General features: G+C 40.3%; 1 protein-coding gene across 3 annotated transcripts in view; it reads right to left on the bottom strand.

Annotated features, from left to right (window-relative positions):
- The window catches only part of LOC119264086 (tripartite motif-containing protein 35-like), a 61427-nt gene extending 56609 nt beyond the window's left edge, over nucleotides 1–4818 (bottom strand). For 2 of the 3 annotated variants that reach the window (XR_005130756.1, XM_037541583.1), the window contains exons 1-5: nucleotides 4114–4518; nucleotides 3623–3718; nucleotides 3258–3488; nucleotides 1385–1407; nucleotides 970–1088 (exon numbers count right to left, since the gene is read on the bottom strand). Coding sequence is in view for 2 of the 3 variants with exons in the window: in XM_037541583.1 (XP_037397480.1) it covers nucleotides 970–1088; nucleotides 1385–1407; nucleotides 3258–3488; nucleotides 3623–3718; nucleotides 4114–4518 (874 nt within the window). In the remaining variant the exon portion in view is untranslated. Of the gene's footprint in view, nucleotides 1–969; nucleotides 1089–1384; nucleotides 1408–3257; nucleotides 3489–3622; nucleotides 3719–4113 lie in introns of all 3 variants that reach the window. The other variant, XM_037541584.1, reaches the window with a different exon arrangement.
- Nucleotides 4819–18826: the final 14008 nt, after the last annotated feature.

Here is an 18826-nt window from a genome sequence, read left to right as displayed (position 1 = left end):
ATATGAAGAAGAAGATGAAGAATAAAATCCACTTAATATTTCTGTGTAATTTATATCATCTAATAATCTAATATAATTTTTATGAAAATACTTTTTTACATTAATGCATAAAATTACTATTTTCATTATTTATATTTTATCCATTTATAAAATTTATATTTACCTCAATGTCAGTATGAAATATATTTTTAATGTTGTATTTGTATTAATAACACAAGAATAAAAAGGTTTAATTATTAAAATATAGTATTATTTTATTTTAAAATAAAAATATACTAAAAAGTGAAAAAGCACAAATACATTTTTAAACATTGTTCATTTTAATTTGATTCGTTTGTGTTTTGGTCTTTTTTGGATTATTTGTCTTTTGAAAGTCAAATAGTTTTTGGAGTGACTTTATTATTATTGTTTAATTTTACTGATTAACATCGTTACAAAGTATAGAAAAGATTTTTATTACTGTTTAATTGAAAATTATAAAGCTTTACTATAAATGATAAAATTCTATCTTGATCAGATTTTTAATGAATTAATAAAATTGATGTTTCAAGAGTTTAAAATTCTGTTCAGATTCAATTTATACATAATATTTTTAATGTTTAATTGGATTAGTAACACAATTACAATGAGAGAAATTATTTCACGTAAATTAAACTTACATGTAAAAATTATTTGACAGAATTAAAAAAGACGTTAAAATTTTATTTTAATTTTTAATCAATTGGATTAAAATCTGATTCTTCTTCTTTAACTGGAGTTTATTTTATCTCCACACTTCCCGTTTGATCTGAGTGAGATTTCTGCACAGTACAGTATTCATACTTTCACTTAAGTACAGTTTCAGTCTCCTTTTTACCCCCTGAATAAAGAGAACATGATAACATGTTACTAATAGTTTATAAACAGTGTGTCATTAGTGCAGAAGCAGGCTGTGTGTGAGAGATCAACCCTAAGAGAAACAGAACTTACTGTACTGGAGAACCTCCTGCATGTTCTCCCACACTCTGAACTTCAGGCTGGAAAGGTGCTTCCCAACATTGATCAGAGCTCCTGATGTCTTCTCTGGATCCTTTGGTGTGAGCTGAGCTCTGAGAACAGAAGACTGTGTGAAATATATCACTGTAGAAACTTTACAGCCTGTCATTTATTTCACTAAATATCAATATTTGATCACATTTATTGTCTGGAGAGTCAATAATTCTGTAGTTTCTGTTAAATAAATATTTCTGCTTCTGTTCTCATCACTACAACATTAACACACGGTCCTTATTCCCCCTCATTTCATTAGAATACACTCATATTTACAATAAACACAATATACTGTAGATTTAATGTAATAATTACTGTAACATTAGATAAAATGTGTGGTCTGACATTTACTCACTGTTTCTCTGTGGACTTGAAGTTCTGAGAGGGAAACAAAAAGAACATTGTAGTTAAAAGTGTAGAAACTTTTCAGGAGTTTTTCAGATGAAACACACAAACACCAGCAAACAGCCAAGTTAGTGACATTATCCATCATTTCATCTCAATAAAACTTTACCTTCTAAATAACTACTTAATAAAACTCAGTATGTTTGTTATTTATTAATAAATCTAATCAGTCAGATGTTGATAAAGGAGTTTGACTGGATGGATTTTGAGAGGCAGGGACCACAAACTAGACCGACGAGCAAAAACGCAAACAAATCCATCAACCAGTCGTCAACAAACAGACGCAGATAAAGATCTAATAAGGCTCACTTGGAAACACGGCTAAGAATTACAGGAGAACCACCAACAACAGAACCAGAGCCAAACTAACAACAAGCAGCAGGTTTGTGGATGATGAGGCGGCAGAGCCAGAACGTTCATAGGATCCAGGAGAAGCTCCGCTGATGATCAGATACAGAGTCAGAAGATGAGTTTCCTCCCAGCAGAGCTCAGTACTGTACTCTACTTGGTGTCTGTGGCTCTGTGAGCATTAATGAAGCTGTAATAATCGTTTATGGGGCTTCTGGTGTTGTTCCCTGTGAAATGTGCTGACTCTGCTAAAGTCAGTGGAGATTAGTGAGATGTTGCTAATTCTACTTTGGCTCTCAGTGAATTTGCACTGATTATTAATAGAACTAGAGAATTCAGTATATTAGCTGGACTGTTTTATTAACATCTAATAATGAATAATTTACACATTTGAGTAAATATCGTGTTCTGCAGTCGAGCTTTTTGTTTGTTCTCTGATTTACAGAAACCACACACACCTCTACACACCCAAACACACGTATTCAACGCCTGTTTCTGTTTGCTGATCATCGTGTGGAGGAGACAATTAAAGCTTCCTATTAACTCATCCTGGGATCTTTGGGCTGGCAGAATGTAACGGCTGCCACATCCTTCATATTGCTTACCACCCCAATTCTGCAGCACTATGATATCATTCATTCATGTGGGCACGAGAACTCGAGATGCCCCTCGTTTGCACAAGTCACTTTCAAACTGCAGTGCAGTCGGCTGAGGAGAGAATGAGTGCAAATGAAAACAGGAGCCTTTCAGAGTAAAGTTTCTCCTGAAAAACTGAGTCATTAATAAAATTAATATCAATATCATAACACAACTACACACACAGCAGCTGCAGACCAGAGATGAACACACACACAAGCGTGTGCAGAGATGTTGTGAAGGGGAGACAGGACACTGGATGGTAGAAGAAAGGGAAAGCTCCTTCAGCCTGGTGTCAGTTCATTAGGAAAGTCCCACCTCCAATAAAATGAGCCAATCAGCTTGCTGAGTAAGCGCTAGACATTAGCTCTATAACTAACTTCTTACCTTGTGAGTTAAATGAATTCCGATATTTACACTGGAGTTTCATTCATTCCTCAGTTGACATTCACTTTCTGAACTGCAGTGAAATTCATATCAAGACTCATTCTCAGCCCTGCAGTCGACCTGAAGAACTGCTGCTATAAGCATTCTGTATGTTGTGCCTGCGCTGAGTGGACACAGGCTTTACAGAGGTACGCAGAGTTGGTTTGGGTTAATGTAAAGGAGCTTTCTCCTTCATGTCAACAGTCTGGCTAATGTTGGTGGAAATCTCAGAAAAGCTCTAATTAGGCTGTAGACAGATCTTCATGGAGATCCTCCCCTTTCATACTAAAACAAATAACTCACATTTTATTTAATACAACAATAAAGCTGGAAAGAGAAAAGAAAGAGTGTTTTGTATGTACAAGTAAAAGAAAGAAAGAAAGAAAGAAAGAAAGAAAGAAGGAATTTCTTACCTGTAAGAACAGAACGTCCTCAGCCTCCATCTCCTTCTCTATGTTCCTGATTGTGTATGAAAGAGCTGAGATTTCTCTATTCATCTCTTCAATCTTCCTCCTCATCATCTGACTCTTCTGCTCCTCTTCCTCCTTCAGTGCAGCTATCCTTGCTGCTTCTTCATCTCTTAGAAACTGGTGAAGCTTCTCAAACTCCTCCTTTATCTGCCTCTCTGTGTGCTGGGCCTGCGTCTGGAATGAGAGAAGATTAGGAAACACAAACACTAACAGATGATCTACAAGCGTTTACCACCTACAGGAGAAGTGGACCCTCATCAGAAACATAACCTCAGCAACATGTTTCACAGTTCAAGATGATGTTTCACCTTAATGTGGGCGGCTGTTTGGTCATAGTCTCGTTTAGCTTCCTCTAAGACTCTCAGATTCTCATGTAGAGGCTCCAAAGCAGACTGGAGTTTATCCTGGAATCAAACAACAGTTCAGATGAGTGAGGTCTAAATGAGTGATGAGTGATCAGTTTAGCTGCTTAAATGTAATAGTTGTCCTACAAACTACAGTTGAATAGAGAATAACAGCAGTTTTACTCTCTGCTTCAGAACTAGAAGAGACTTTTTCATGTTTGTCCAGTGGAGAGTAATTCTGTATTTCTGTAAGTTTACATTTTACATTGACAGTCATAATGAATTTAACAACAGAGCATTTTTCTGACTGATAATTCACTCGTGCTGTTTGGCCTGAAACCACACCCACTGACTGACTTTACCTTTAGCACACATAACAGGCTGATCTGGTACTGAACTGATTCAGACTATTAGTTTGTTACATTTAACATTTCAAAATATTAGACGTGTCCTACCTTAAACTCAGTCACAGCTTCATCTACTGGACAAAATTTGTGATTTCTGTGTTTCTTTGAAGTCTGACACACCACACACACAGGCTGCTGATCATCCAGACAGAAGAGTTTCAGTTTCTCATTGTGCAGAACACAGAGCCCCTCAGACCCTGCTGAAGATCTCTGACTCCTGCTCTCCAGAAGAGCCTCACACACGTTCTTCAGTACAAGGTTACTGGGAGGAAGTTCCCTTGAGGATCTTCTTCTACAAACTGGACATTCTCGAGACCCCTTAGTTTCCCAGAACTTCTGCAGGCAGGTTTTACACACACTGTGGCTGCACGACAGTAGAACAGGATCCCTGAAGATGTCACAGCACACAACACATGAAAGCTCTTCTTCTGAAAGAGGGTTTCTAGCAGCCATTTCCTCCAACTGCTGCTGTGCTGTTTCTCTGTAATGGCTCCTTCAGTCCAAACTCCACTTTCACTTTCAGGACGTCTGTAATGATCAGAGCAGCTCAGTGGAGAATCAGCCACCGTAGCCCTTCAACCCACTGAGTGAGTTTTAGCTCCATTCAGAATCAAACAGCAAGAAACAAACACATACAGTCACTGGTTAAAAGCTCCTCAGTGGCGTCTCTGAGTGGAGTGAAAGCAGAATGAAGATCAGGAGACAGGATGACGTTCACTTCCTCCAACAGGTAGAGGAGGTGTAGAGGAGGAGGAGCTTTGAAAAGGAGGAGTCAGTCAGATGATCTATTCTCACTGTGTGTTTTCTACTCTAGATGGCAGCAGTTCATTAATAATCTGAAACATGGAGCTCTCAGATGAGTCCAGGTTTCTAACTCATTAGATCATGACAGTAAACAGAATCCAGGTCTTACCCATTAAACATGTAAACTATGAGGAAAGAGTGATTATATATTGTAAATACCTTTTGCCTCATATTTCCTCCTGATTTTGAGCACAAATTTACATGAACAGCGACACGTTCACTGCAGTTTATTGTCATATCGTTGTAGTTGTAGGTTCTTCTTCTACTACGTCCTATTATTATTGGTTCTGCTGACTGGTGGAGTCTGGACATGACAGCGATAGATAGCGATTTGGACCCTTGCCTCCCTTCATTTTTCGTCCATCTCACTGACCACAGACACTGATCAGCCATGACACTATGACCACCTCCTTGTTTCTACGCTCATTATCCAGTTTATCAGCTCCTCTTACTATATAGCTGCACTTTGTAGTTCTACAGTTACAGACTGTAGTCCATCTGTTTCTCTTATACTTTGTTACCCTGTTCTTCAGTGGTCCGGACCCCCACAGGACATAGCCACAGCAGTGCTGCTGGAGTTTTCAAACACCTCAGTGTCGCTGCTGGACTGAGAATCGTCCACCAATCAAAAATATCCAGCCAACAGAGTCCTGTGGGCAGCGTCCTGTGACCACCAATGAAGGACTAGAGGATAATTACCTCATACTGTACAGCAAGAGACAAGCTATCGTCTCAGGCTTTACATCTACAGGGTGGACCAACAGCACAGGTGCATCTCATAGAGTGGACAGTGAGTGGACACAGTGTTTAAAAACTCCAGCAGCACTGCTGTGTCTGATCCACTCGTACCAGCACAACACATACTAACCCAGCATCACCACTTCAGTGTCACTGTAGTGCTGATAATGATCCACCACTCCAATAATACCTGCTCTGTGGTGGTCCTGTGGGGGTCCTGACCACCTATACTGTAAGTGGAGCTGATAAAATGGACAATGAGTGTAGAAACAAGGAGGTGGTCATGATGTTATGACTGATTGGTGGATCTGTCCATTTACAGTTAGGTCTATATTATGTCTGGTAACATGCTGGTTTTACAGTGGAGATTTTGTAGATCTGTCACATCTGCTGCTGCCAGTTTCCCTCCATGCCTACAGAGGTGCCTCTCTCCACCGTCCTAACAAAGACTGAAGAACCGCTTCCAGACCCAGTTCCCAAAATGCCTTTTAGTTTGTCGTAGTTTTAAGTCCCACTGTTTTCAGTTAAACCCTTTCTACTGTTGAGAGCAGCTGGTGATTGCCAGTGAGAGAGGGATCCCTGACTGAAACGGCAGTTGACTTGAATCTCCCAGTTGGACTGTTGCACAAGAAAGATATCTCCTTATTTTAAAAAGTCACCTAGAGATGCTCTCATATTGGACTTCCATGGCTAATTCAGCACAAGTCTTTCATGGGGTAAAGGTGAATCAGCAAATTTGAGCCAGCCAGTTTTCAAAATATTAGTTTGCCTTTATGAGCAATATCTGTAGAAATCAGACACGCAAGTCCCCACAGATCTCCTGTCTTGTCATTTTGACTGTAGTGACTGTAGTGTTTCCAAAACAAAGTTATAAAATTGCCAAAATCTCTACAGGCCAATGGGACCATACTTCTGCTGGTGGAAACCACAGCACCTAAGAATAGAGCTTATTCATCGTCACACCCAGAGTTCAAGGCACTCAGAAGGCATTTAAATTAGGACACAATGCTGAATTACAGATCAGTAAAGATCTATGAAATGGGGAATAGAGAATTACTTGATAGACATTGTTTCAAATCGATGTGTGAAAATGGAGCCACTTCCTTCAGGCAGCCCAACATCCAACCTTATTACTAACAGATAAATTAAGTTTAGAATATATGATTATTATATATATTAGATTTAGAATATATTAAAGCAGCAAAATGTTTAAACCCCAGACAGAAATATTGGGTTTTGTTTTTCACTCACTTTAACTTCAGCGTTTCTTACTGTCCAGGTTAAATGATCAATACTAACACAAGCCTGAATCGATGTCACATATTCTGTCATATTAATCACACTGATTAAATAATTTCACCGCTATAGTGACCCTGATCAGGTGGAGATTCAGAGGAAGTGAGACAATGAAGCTTCTCCTTCTCTGAGTAAAAGCTGCTACTAGTTCTGGACATCCTGGTATACAAAGTACAGGTATTTTAGTGAGCAGGATTTATGAGTTTACATTAGATAAGGATGTGTGAACTTAAGCACAGTCCCACTGCAGCCTGCAGCTGGTCTTCCACAGCCCTTACCCACTCCACAGCATCCACAGTCACATTTGAACACAGACTCATTTACTGACCACCACAGATCCCGGCACAGATACATCACATCCTCTGTGATCAGCAATGCAAAGAGTAGTTTTGTGCCCTGCATTAATGAAGGAATAAATAACGACACATTTCATAATTTTCCATTTCAGACACGTTTTACCAACTGATAATCATCCAGCACTCCTGGTAAAAATGAACTAATACATTAGTAAGAATGAAACTGAAAGCCAGAGAGAGACACACTCATCACTCAGACTAAATATAGTGTCCCAGATGTCTTTAAAGCTCCTCTTCTATTCTGATGCAGATTCACTTTCCTGTCCAGTGACTGTAATTCTCAGCTGATCCTGCATCGTCTTGTTCTCTTATTCTCATCCCTGACGTTGATGAGAGCTGAACATCAGCTCCCTCATCAAGAAGGCCCAGCAGAGGATGTACTTTCTGCGGCAGCTGAGGAAAGCCAAACTGCCGGCCCAGCTGATGGTAGAGTTCTACACGGCCATCATCAAGTCCATCCTCAGCTCCTCCATCACAGTGTGGTATACCGGGGCCACTGCCAGGGACAGACAAAGGCTGCAGCGCATTGTGCACTCCACTGAGAAGGAACAAACTCAAGCTCACTCACTCTCATTCTACTACTACTCATTCAGGCTATTAGTGCATGAATTACATGAAATGATAGAAGCTGAAACATATGGGAGTTTATGTAGTGACATCATAGACTCTTCAGTCAGAGATGTGCACTCTTTTATGTGAACAGCGAAACCTACCAGACCTGTAGACTCTCAGAACAAAAGGTGCTGAGAGTCACTGCTGTGGTACCATCACATCACTGGGTATGTGAAGGGAACATCTTCAGTAGCTTTAGTTAAGAAATATAATTGTATTCAACTTTTTTTTTTAAAGTCGCATTGGCAGATGCATGTGATTATTTTAGAAATATGAATCAAATTATATGTACTGTACATAGCTGTTCTATTCTAGAGTGGCTGTCACTGTAAACATGTTAGTAGAAATAATAAAAAAATATCATACAGCAACAGGAAAAGACCACACACACACACACACACACACACACACACACATTTTCTAAGCCGCTTCTCTCTCAGGGTCGCGTGGGGTAATGTAATGTCATGAAGAAGTAATTACCTTTAAATGAACAGTGTAATTCTGTATTGCACAAAATCCAAATTACTAATTTTAATTTTAAAAACACAGTCAGCCCAACTTTCTCATGATGGTTCAAGTTAACTGATTTAATTACCTGTACTGAGTTCAGGACTGTTTCATAGCTCACACCTCGCATCAGCTCACAATTTCAATAAGACGAGATGTAACGTTAATATGAGTTCTAGTTCAACTCAAGGAGCTTCAGTCGAGATTAGCTGTTTTCTTAGTACAACAAATGTTCTCATGTTAGCTCAACTAAATATCACAGTGCAGGCCATCTGGTTGTTTGGACACAAATCTCCAGCAAATTTGCCCAACTGGAAGAAGCTGGTGAACAAGAAGCCAAATTCAGCACCGGCTGTTTGTGTGAAGATCAATATTAATGAACTCCTACAGGAGAAATTCTTTCTACTGTTTAGTTAAAGTGTTTTGAAACATGCTGAGTAAAAATGACGAGACCTGCTCTGCATCTAACATCAGTCTGACGAGCTCCAGTGTTAGCTTTAGCATTAGCTCATTTGATGGTGTGGCTTGTGGAAAAACAGTTTATTAATACTTCATTATTTTACTCGAAACAATGAGCACAAACTCTTAAATTACACAACTATTAGCCAATCACTTAAAAATAACACTGAGTTGTAACTAATATGTAATTTAATTAGTCAAATCAATAATATGAGCTCTCAGTGTTGAACAGCTCTGCTCTCTTGAACAAAATGATTTAACATTACATTTTAAGAGGCGTTTTCTGTGTATTTATTATCAGTAACGCTCAGAATGTCACTCTGTTTGTGTAGGAAAAGCAGAGGATACACAAAGTAGCATCAATGACAGACAATGACATACGACCTGTTCAACATGAAAAACAGAAAAGCTGCTACTCAGGAAGAAAAGAAGGTAGAATTGACTTCACTGTTAAGCAACAAACGTTTTAGACTAACTTTCAGTCACAGCTTCATCGAACAGACAGAATTCATGATTTACATGGTTCTTTGACGTCTGACACACCAAACACACCGGCTGCTGATCATCCAGACAGAAGAGTTTGAGTTCCTCATTGTGCAGAACGCAGAGCCCCTCAGACCCTGCTGAAGATCTCTGACTCCTGCTCTCTAGAAGAGACTCACAAAGGTTCTTCAGAGTAAGGCTAACAAATGGATCATCTTTAGACGATCTTCTTCAACAAACTGGACATTTTTGAGATTTTGAGGCTACACGACAGTAGAACAAGATCCCTGAAGATTACACAGCACACACAGCATAAAAGATCCTCCACTGAGAGCTTAAAGATGCCATTTTCTCCAATGACTACCGGCCTCTTCTTCTAATGGCTTCCCATTTCATGGTGTCACTTCCACTTAATGGATTTCTGTGCTGACCTCAGCAGAAGTGTTCAGAATCAGTCACTGTGGTCCTTCATCTCACTGTGTTCAGAGGTCAGATATACAAATCTGAAAACCCCTACCAGTCCTCAATGTACTTTTGTTTGGTTTTGGTCTTGTCCATGTGATTCCTTGTTTTGTTTCTTCCCGGTCCTGCCCCCTTGTTTCCAGACTGTGCCCCTGATTGTAACCACCTGTGTTAACCACCTGAGTCTTGTTAACCCTGTTGTATATAAGCCCTGTATTTTCTCCTGTTAGGCTGCTGGTCTAATATGTAATTTAATTAGTCAAATCAATAATATGAGCTCTCAGTGTTGAACAGCTCTGCTCTCTTGAACAAAATGCTTTAACATTACATTTTAAGAGTCGTTTTCTGTGTATTTATTATCAGTAACGCTCAGAATGTCACTCTGTTTGTGTAGGAAAAGCAGAGGATACACAAAGTAGCATCAATGACAGACAATGACATACGACCTGTTCAACATGAAAAACAGAAAAGCTGCTACTCAGGAAGAAAAGAAGGTAGAATAGACTTCACTGTTAAGCAACAAACGTTTTAGACTAACTTTGTCACAGTTTCATCTAACAGACAGAATTCAGCATAAAAGATCCTCCACCGAGAGCTTAAAGATGCCATTTTCTCCAATGACTACCGGCCTCTTCTTCTAATGGCTTCTCATTTCATGGTGTCACTTCCACTTAATGGATTTCTGTGCTGACCTCAGCAGAAGAGTTCAGAATCAGTCACTGTGGTCCTTCATCTCACTGTGTTCAGAGGTCAGATATACAAATCTGAAAACCCTTACCAGTCCTCAATGTGCTTTTGTTTAGTTTTGGTCTTGTCCATGTGATTTCTTCTTTTGTTTCTTCCCGGCCCTGCCCCCTTGTTTCCAGACTGTGCCTCTGATTGTAACCACCTGTGTCTTGTTAACACTGTTGGCTGCTGGTCTTTGTTTGGTCTTTGTATTGTATTGTTTCATGTCTTTCTTCCAGCCTTTGTTGTGTGTTTTTTTTCCTGTGTTCATTTTCATCTTGTCTGTCCCTCGTTCTCTCTGCGTTGGCTCATTGACCCAGGTCTGGCTAGACCCTGATATTGGATTTGCCCCTAATAAATCTCGCTTCTCTCAGCGTATGTGTTCACCTCATCATCGCTCCCCCACGTTACAATGAATTCACTATCATTTCACAGATGCTCTCATTATTCCTCCTCATCTTGTTTTTGCTAAATTATAATTGCTTAACATTTAATAATAAAGATGTATAAGGATTTATCAATAGATCAGGTCTAATCATCTTGTAACCAATGGGATTGCACAACTCTGCTCCATTAAAGGAGAAATAAGCCTAAAAATCAAATAACATTAAAATAGACACATAGAGATTTAAAAATAAAAAGAAAAGGGGAAACATTACTTTGAATTGTGCTGCGCTGCAAACGTCTCAACATAGCTTTTTAGGACTTCATTTGTTGGGTTGTTAATCTTTCTGAGATGCTTAATAACAAAATATAAACATCAGAATGACTGGTTCAGTTTATGTATACTCTCAGTGTGTGACTGAGAAGGTTATGTAGGGTGTATGTTTATAAGTAGGTAATGTGTGGTGTCTGATAAAATGGATGGTTTGTGATCTTTAAGTAGATTAACTTGATTGAAGACTGGATTTGAGTAGAATATCTGAGCCCTTTATTTAAGACGATTGCTTTAATGTAAGTCGAGTATCTACAGGGTTTCATCAGAGATGTGAGTAGATAATCTGTGGAATGTGATAGAGTAGATTATTTGTGATGGGTGATAGTAACTTATTTATGTCTTTCTCAGTTTTGTTTTCTTCTCAGTACTTCTACACTACAGTCATTCTCCTTTGGTCTTAATTCTGTCTAATCATACAGAAGATTATACTGCTGAAGATCCAGTGAGTGGAGTCTGTGTACTGCAGCCAGGCTGTCGGTCCTAAAAGACCCTGTAAATCTCTCACTCCCTTAATAATTAATAACACTCTTAATACTTCCAGCTCCATCCAAGCAGACAGTGCTGGGCTGCTCATGTAGAACCACCAGTAAAAGTCCTCTGTTCAGCTGTTGGTGTAATCTGGGCTCTGATGAAGCAGCAGAGGAGAAATATTTAGTCTGTCCTGATCAATCAGACTAAACTCGTCTGTGATGTCACTGATCAAAGATACAACAGAAAATATTCAAACTCTCCAAAAATAGAAACTGCAGAAAAAACGAATTCATTTAAAAACAACTTGCATTTAAAACACATTTATCAGCCCCATCAGAGCTGTGAGTGCAGCTCCATAGTGAGGGTGATAAATGGTCTCTGTGTTTGGAGATTTAGAAACTGTGTTTGTTCCTTTGAGAGCAGAGATGCTGTTTCCTGAACTGAGTGGAAGAAACTATGAAAAGCTGTGAAAGAACGAAAGAAAAACTCTTTATCACAACGTTCAGTTACTAGTTAACAAACAGTTTAAACAGAGAGAAGACGCACTTAAAATGACCGGAAAGGTGGTCAGTTTATTAATCCAGTCAGTTTATTACACTTTTGGATTAAACTTTCAGGTTATTACATCATCCTTTAATTAATTGACACAGGACTTGAGTTATTACAAGATTTAAAGTGTTTACATTGTGATTAAATTTCTCTTCATTTTATAAAGTCATAAACAGGATATAATGTAATTTCTCACTACATCATGAGTTAAAGTGTTATTATATTACTGGAGGGGGATTTTATGACATTATCAGCCGTTTATTACATTGTGAGTTTGTAGAATATTTGTGTTATTACACTGTGTGAGGGTCAGTCTGTCTCTGGGTGTGTGTGTGGGGGGTCAGTCTGTCTCTGAGTGGGTGGGTGTGGTCAGTCTGTCTGAGTGTGTGTGGGTCAGTGTCTCTCTGGGTGGGGGTGTGAGGGTCAGTCTGTCTCTGGGTAGGGGGGGTGGGTGTGTGTGTGTGTGTGTGTGTGTGTGTGTGTGTGTGTGTGTGTGTGTGTGTGTGTGTGTGTGTGCCTGTCCAACCTGCTTACCGAGCTAAGTGACCACAGCTTCGCCAAACTCACATTTTGCAACGTTTAAAGTTAACGAGGCTTCTTGTAACCGACCAAACACAACATGGAGAGTTTCAACATGATCAGCCCAATCGGAGGAAAACACGACATCATCCAGGTGTACCTCACAGTTAGAAACGCCCATCAACACACAATTCAAATGCTGGAACGTAGCTGGAGCATCTTGGAGGCTGAAAGGCATCACAGAAGAGTCCATGAAGTTATCAGGTGGAACAAAAGCAGAGACTTCAGCTGCACGTGGAGTTAAGGGCACTTGCCAATATCCCGAAAGCAAATCCAGTTCCGATACATAATTTGCTGAGCCCACTTTGTCTACACAATCCTCCAGAAGTGGTAAAGGAAACGAATCTGGTTTGGTCTGCGCGTTAACCTGTGATCCTACAGTCAGTACAAAAACGCCCTGGACCATCTGGCTTTGGCACCAAAAGACAGGGAGAACTCCACACACTGATACTCGGTACTGCTAAACCATTTTCCATTAAATATTCCACCTCCTTCTGCATAAGCTGTCGCCTAACCAGGGTAACCCGGTATGCCTTCTGCTTAATGGGTGAATGATCACCCACATCAATACCATGAGCCACAAGATGGGTGCGTGAAGGGACATCTGAGAACAGATCATAGTGAGACTGAATCAACCGAACAATATCACTGTGTGACGGTCAGACAGATTTGCAGACGCTCGCAGATAAAGTGCGGTGACTAATTATCCACTCAGTCCAAAGGGTAAAACACAACTCACAGTATAAGATCCAGTCCAGTAATTGATAACATGAAACCATCTGAAAAAAGGGCAACAGTATCCAAGGGGCAAAAACACAAATCATACACAGGAAAACTCGTCCAAGGTTCGATACACAAAATATACAGAATAGCAGAATCAGCGAACGCTCAGTGATTGTCTAAACAATACTTCGAAGTTCTCAACCTGAGTCCCTGCTTAAATATTAGTAGAGGACGAGCATCAGGTGAAGAGTTCAATAATCAGGCGACTGAGGGCGCTGAGAGGTGCATGGGGAAACCACGTGATCAGTCTGAGAATCTTAGGGTTTGGAGTTTTCAAAGGCCGAGTCCCCTAGCACGTGATCGATCATGTGGTCTCCCCTAGCACTCTGGGAGATGAAGTCCAGCTCCTTCGCAGAGTGCATGACACACTGCAGGGACCATCCTGCGTTAGGGGATATATTCGGGCTTTGGGCAGTATTGGCTCTGAAACCAGTTCAATGGCACAATCATAAGGTCTGTGGGGTGGCAGTTCGAACACTTCCTTTAAATCCAGATATTCAGAAGGAATATTAAACGTAGAATTTGAATCGGGGCTTTCAATGGTTGTGGAACTGAAAGAAAGGGACGGTATACCAATACAATTTTGCACACAATAGTCTGACCATTTTGTTACAGTACGCTCTGTCCAGGAAATTGTAGGATTATGTTTCTCCAACTATGAAGTCCCAAAATCACTTAAAAATCTGATTGCCCCAATATGAGAAACGATAGGGTTTCAGAATGGAGAGCACTGACTTGCGTTTTGATGGGGATAGTAGCCTGGGTAATGGGGCAAGGCCCCACAGGATCGCCATCCAAAGCAGTAACGTTAAGGGTTTGTTGTAAGTTTTGTACAGGGATCTGTAGCTTCTTCACAATCCAAGAATTGATGAAATTCCCCTCAGCTCCTGAGTCGATCAATCCTGAAACGATAATATCATTATGGTGAAGGCACAACCACACCGGTAGTAGAACAGATGTGGAGACCAACCCCTTTGTGGGTATACTCACCATATTAGTTCACTTCGCATGCTTTCCAGGGGTCGGCGCCTTACTTGGAGAGGTCCTCCTGCGCACTCTCTTATACGATGACCGGGTTGCCCACAGAACAGACATAAATGATGGGAGAGACGATGTGGTCTCTCCTCTTGTGATAATCGGGATGAGTCACACAGCATGGGTTCAGAGCTTTCTGTAGGTTCTCTTCTCAATTGAAAATGGTGAGATGTGCTTTTGGGGTTCCTGAAACTTTTTCTTCTTACTGGAGTTCAATAAGTGATCTAGCTTTATTGTCAATGATATTAACTGATCCAAACTTAAATCTTCATCCCCGCTAGCAAGTTCATTAAGGATTTCTGGTTTCAGTCCTTGCCTAAATGTCACCAAAAGGGCAGCCTCATTCCAGCCACTGCTGGCAGCGAGAGTTCTGAACTCTAAGGCGTACTCTACCACAGAATGTGATCCCTGTCGGAACTGGGACAAGCGTCCTCCACTAACTCTTCCCTCAATGGGGTGATCAAAAACGAGTCTGAATTCTTTCAAAAAACGTGCATAGGTCCAGTTACTAAACGAGGACCAGCTAGCAGTAGCCCAGTCTAATGCTTTACCAGCTAGTCTTGATACCACAAACGATATTTTAGCTTGGTCTGCAGCGACGGGTGAATTATCGAAAAACACTGAGCATTGTAACAGGAAACCTCTGCACTGATCCGGATCGCAGGAAAATTTATCGGGCTTACTAACCGGAAATGTAGTTTGTGGAGTACCAGCGGCTGGGGAAGTAGGTGCGAGTACCGCCGTCTGATCAGTCAGATTTGTGGCGCGGAAGTGACTGGACATTTCTTTGATGCTATTCACGAGATTTGCAGACGCTCGCAGATAAAGTGCGGTGACTTTAGTGATCCACTCAGTCCAAAGGGTAAAACACAACTCACAGTATAAGATCCAGTCCAGTAATCGAAAACATGAAACCATCCGAAAACAGGACAACAGTATCCAAGGGGCAAAAACACAAACCATACACGGGAAAATACGTCCAAGGTTCGATACGCAGAACAGCAGAACAGCAGAACCAGCGAACGCTCAGTGATCGTCTAAACAATACTTCGCGAAGTTCTCAACCTGAGTCCCTGCTTAAATATTAGTAGAGGACGAGCATCAGGTGAAAGGAGTTCAATAATCAGGCGACTGAGAGCGCTGAGAGGTGCATGGGGAAACTACGTGACCTGTCTGAGAATCTTAGGGTTTGGAGTTTTCAAAGGCCGAGTCCCCTAGCACGTGATCGATCATGTGGTCTCCCCTAGCACTCTGGGAGATGAAGTCCAGCTTCTTCGCAGAATGCATGACACACTGCAGGGACCATCAGATAAATAGAACCAAAAAGAACCCAAGTCTCCCACAATTTCTGAGTTCTGAAAACGAACCCCAGACAAAGAGCTACATCGCAGGCTCAGACCATCTTCAACAGAATCGGGTGCAGAAGTTAACACAGACAAACAAACAGGAGCAACAGGCGCAGAACCCTCAGGTTCTACCGAAATACACTGTAAAAATGTCTGTAGATTTTACAGTGAAAAACTGTGAAAGCCTGACAGTAAAAGACTGTAAACTCTAAAAAGGTTCAATACAGTTTCTGTAACAGTAAAATCCCGTAAATATGTATAACGTCTAAAACACTATTTCTTACATCTCTTCTCTGGAAAAAATACGTTATTCCAATGTTAAATACTCTTGCACTGTGTTTTTAACCAAAATATTCCGTAAATTAAATAACAGCACGAACTGTAATTTTTCAGTTTATTTTTTGTGAAAAGCACATTTTGTTACTGTTCAATCTAATAGCTTTTGGGCAAGTAACAGAAAATGTACATTTTGTATTGCTTTCCTCTCAGTTAAATACACAAACCATTACGTGCAGCACAAGTGCAAAATCATATTCTGATTCTGAGCAAAATCATAAAACAGTATATCTGGGCTTTTTTCTGTGTTCCAATAATTTAGGTAACCTGGTTTTATTATAAGTTTTCCATATCAACCAACAGAATGTTTCTATGTCTCATGACACATCTTGAAAGAGTAGCTCTAAAATCTGTGGTCAAATCTCTTGCACTGCATTTTGAACAAAATCAAGTAGCATTTTTTACATGGACTACTGGATTAAAGATATGTATATTTTGTGAAGGCCAGCCTGTTATAACATTGTTTTGTGTTCTATTTTGAAACACAAACTTTTTTGCAACTTTAAAAAAATGATAGAATTTCTTTCTTTCTTTCTTTATTTTTAAAAAGTCAATTTTTATAAGGACAATAAAATAGTTTTAAGCGCATTTGAATACAGGTTGTGGACAGAACGCGCGCCTGATTTTGATTACTAAGGGTTGCATCGTTTAGGCGCCGTCCAATCAGCGCATTCGGCAGCCGTTTGTCCGGTTGTGGTTTGAAGTGCTCCGTACAAGTCAGGCTTGAATTGTCTGGTCGTTCTCTTAACGTTGCAGGAGCTCTGCAGTTCATGAAAAGTAGCAAGGTAAACATTTCAAACAGTTTTCCATAAAATGTCTTGGTTTTATTTTGGATATGTGCTTGTTTGACCACGTATTCTTGCTGCATTTGTGGGGAATCGGTTCAGTCTCTAAAGGCGTCTGTTATACAGTGCAAACTGCATCGCAATGAACCACGTTGTATTTTCAAGTGTGTTGAAATTGGCTGTAAGCAGGTGTTTTCTGGATATGCAGCGTTAAAGTCTCACTTCTATCGCCACCATAATGCCATGTCATCAGTTGCTCAGGATATTGATTTAGCTACACTAAAATGCACAGTTTCACTTTGTGAACGTCAAAATGACGGAGTCAAAGAGTTGGTTGCTCACCTGAAGGAGCACATAGTACAGGGACGTGCTGTGAACTGCCCAGTAAGAGGTTGCAAAACTGTGTTCACTGTAAAATCTTCATTTACCTCCCACATGTCCAGAAAACACAGAAACTGTTCTGCAAATGCGATTTGTGACTCACTCAGAGGTCCAAGTTATGAGTGTCCTTCTACAAGTGAGCTTAACGTTACTACCATGCAAGAACCTGCAAGTGTATCACATTCTGAGGAAACTTTTGGGGATATGTCTAATTTCAGTGACCTGATTCTCAGAAATGTGTGTATGTTCTATTTAAAATTACAGGGACAACATCTTATTCCAGCATCTACTATTCAGAGCCTTGTCGAAGAGATTCAGAACATACATGAGTTGGGACAAACATACAGTTTGAATAAATTAAACTTGCTTCTGAAAGATTTGTCAGTATCAGATGAACATACTGTAAAAGTCTGTGACACAGTGAAGGAATCTGACTTGTTCTCAGCTGGCCACACAGGACCTATGAGAACAGCATATTCTAGAGCCCAGTGCTTTAAGGAAATGTTTAATTATGTTGAACCAAAAAGGGTGTTTTTAGGCAGAGATGAGAACAGAACAGAAAGATTTGCATATTATGTTCCTGTGTTGAACACTTTGAAGAGTATGTTAGAGCCAGATCTTTGGCAGGGGCTCATGTCAGTAGATCATGATAATGATGTTTCTGTACGACAGTGAGCGCCGAGTGTTTAATAAGGAATGGACAGCTAAATACTTTTTCACTGAAGTCCGATCAAAGGCCGTATGTCTGATTTGCCACTAAACCGTTGCGGTTTTAAAGGAACACAACCTTAGCCGTCACTTTTCCACCAAGCGCGTTAATTATACTAACAACCTGTCACCGCAAGAGCGGACAGCTACTGCTCAGAGGTTGGCAGCTTTTTAGTTTGCAGGCTCAGCAAAACACCTTATCCCACAAACTGCCACCCAAGAAACAACCACGAAGGCGAGTTATTTGCTGGCATTCAAATCAGCAAAGACCAGCAAGCCTTTCTCCGAAGGGGAGCTTCTCAAACACTGCATGGTAGAGGCAGCAGATATCTTGTGTCCTGAGAGCAAGAACAAGCTTGAAAAAATGAGCTGATCACGCAGGACAGCGACTCGTCGTGTTGAGCTGATTGACGGAGACTTAGTTAGCAAGCTGAACAATAAAGTGGAGTCGTTTACATTTTATTCCTCGGCACTGGACGAAAGTAATGATATAAAGGAGCCTGCTCAGCTTTTCATTTTTATCAGAGGGATAAATGACAGTTTTGAGATAACAGAGGAGTTTTTGGCCATGGAGTCCCTAAAGGGGACAACACGGGAGAGGACGTATATGACAGCGTGTCGGCTGTC

Source organism: Pygocentrus nattereri, chromosome 9 (genome assembly GCF_015220715.1).
Source record: "Pygocentrus nattereri isolate fPygNat1 chromosome 9, fPygNat1.pri, whole genome shotgun sequence".
NCBI lineage: Eukaryota > Metazoa > Chordata > Actinopteri > Characiformes > Serrasalmidae > Pygocentrus > Pygocentrus nattereri.
The sequence above is the reverse complement of the archived record's forward strand: the minus strand, read 5'-3'. Positions and strand labels throughout refer to the sequence as shown.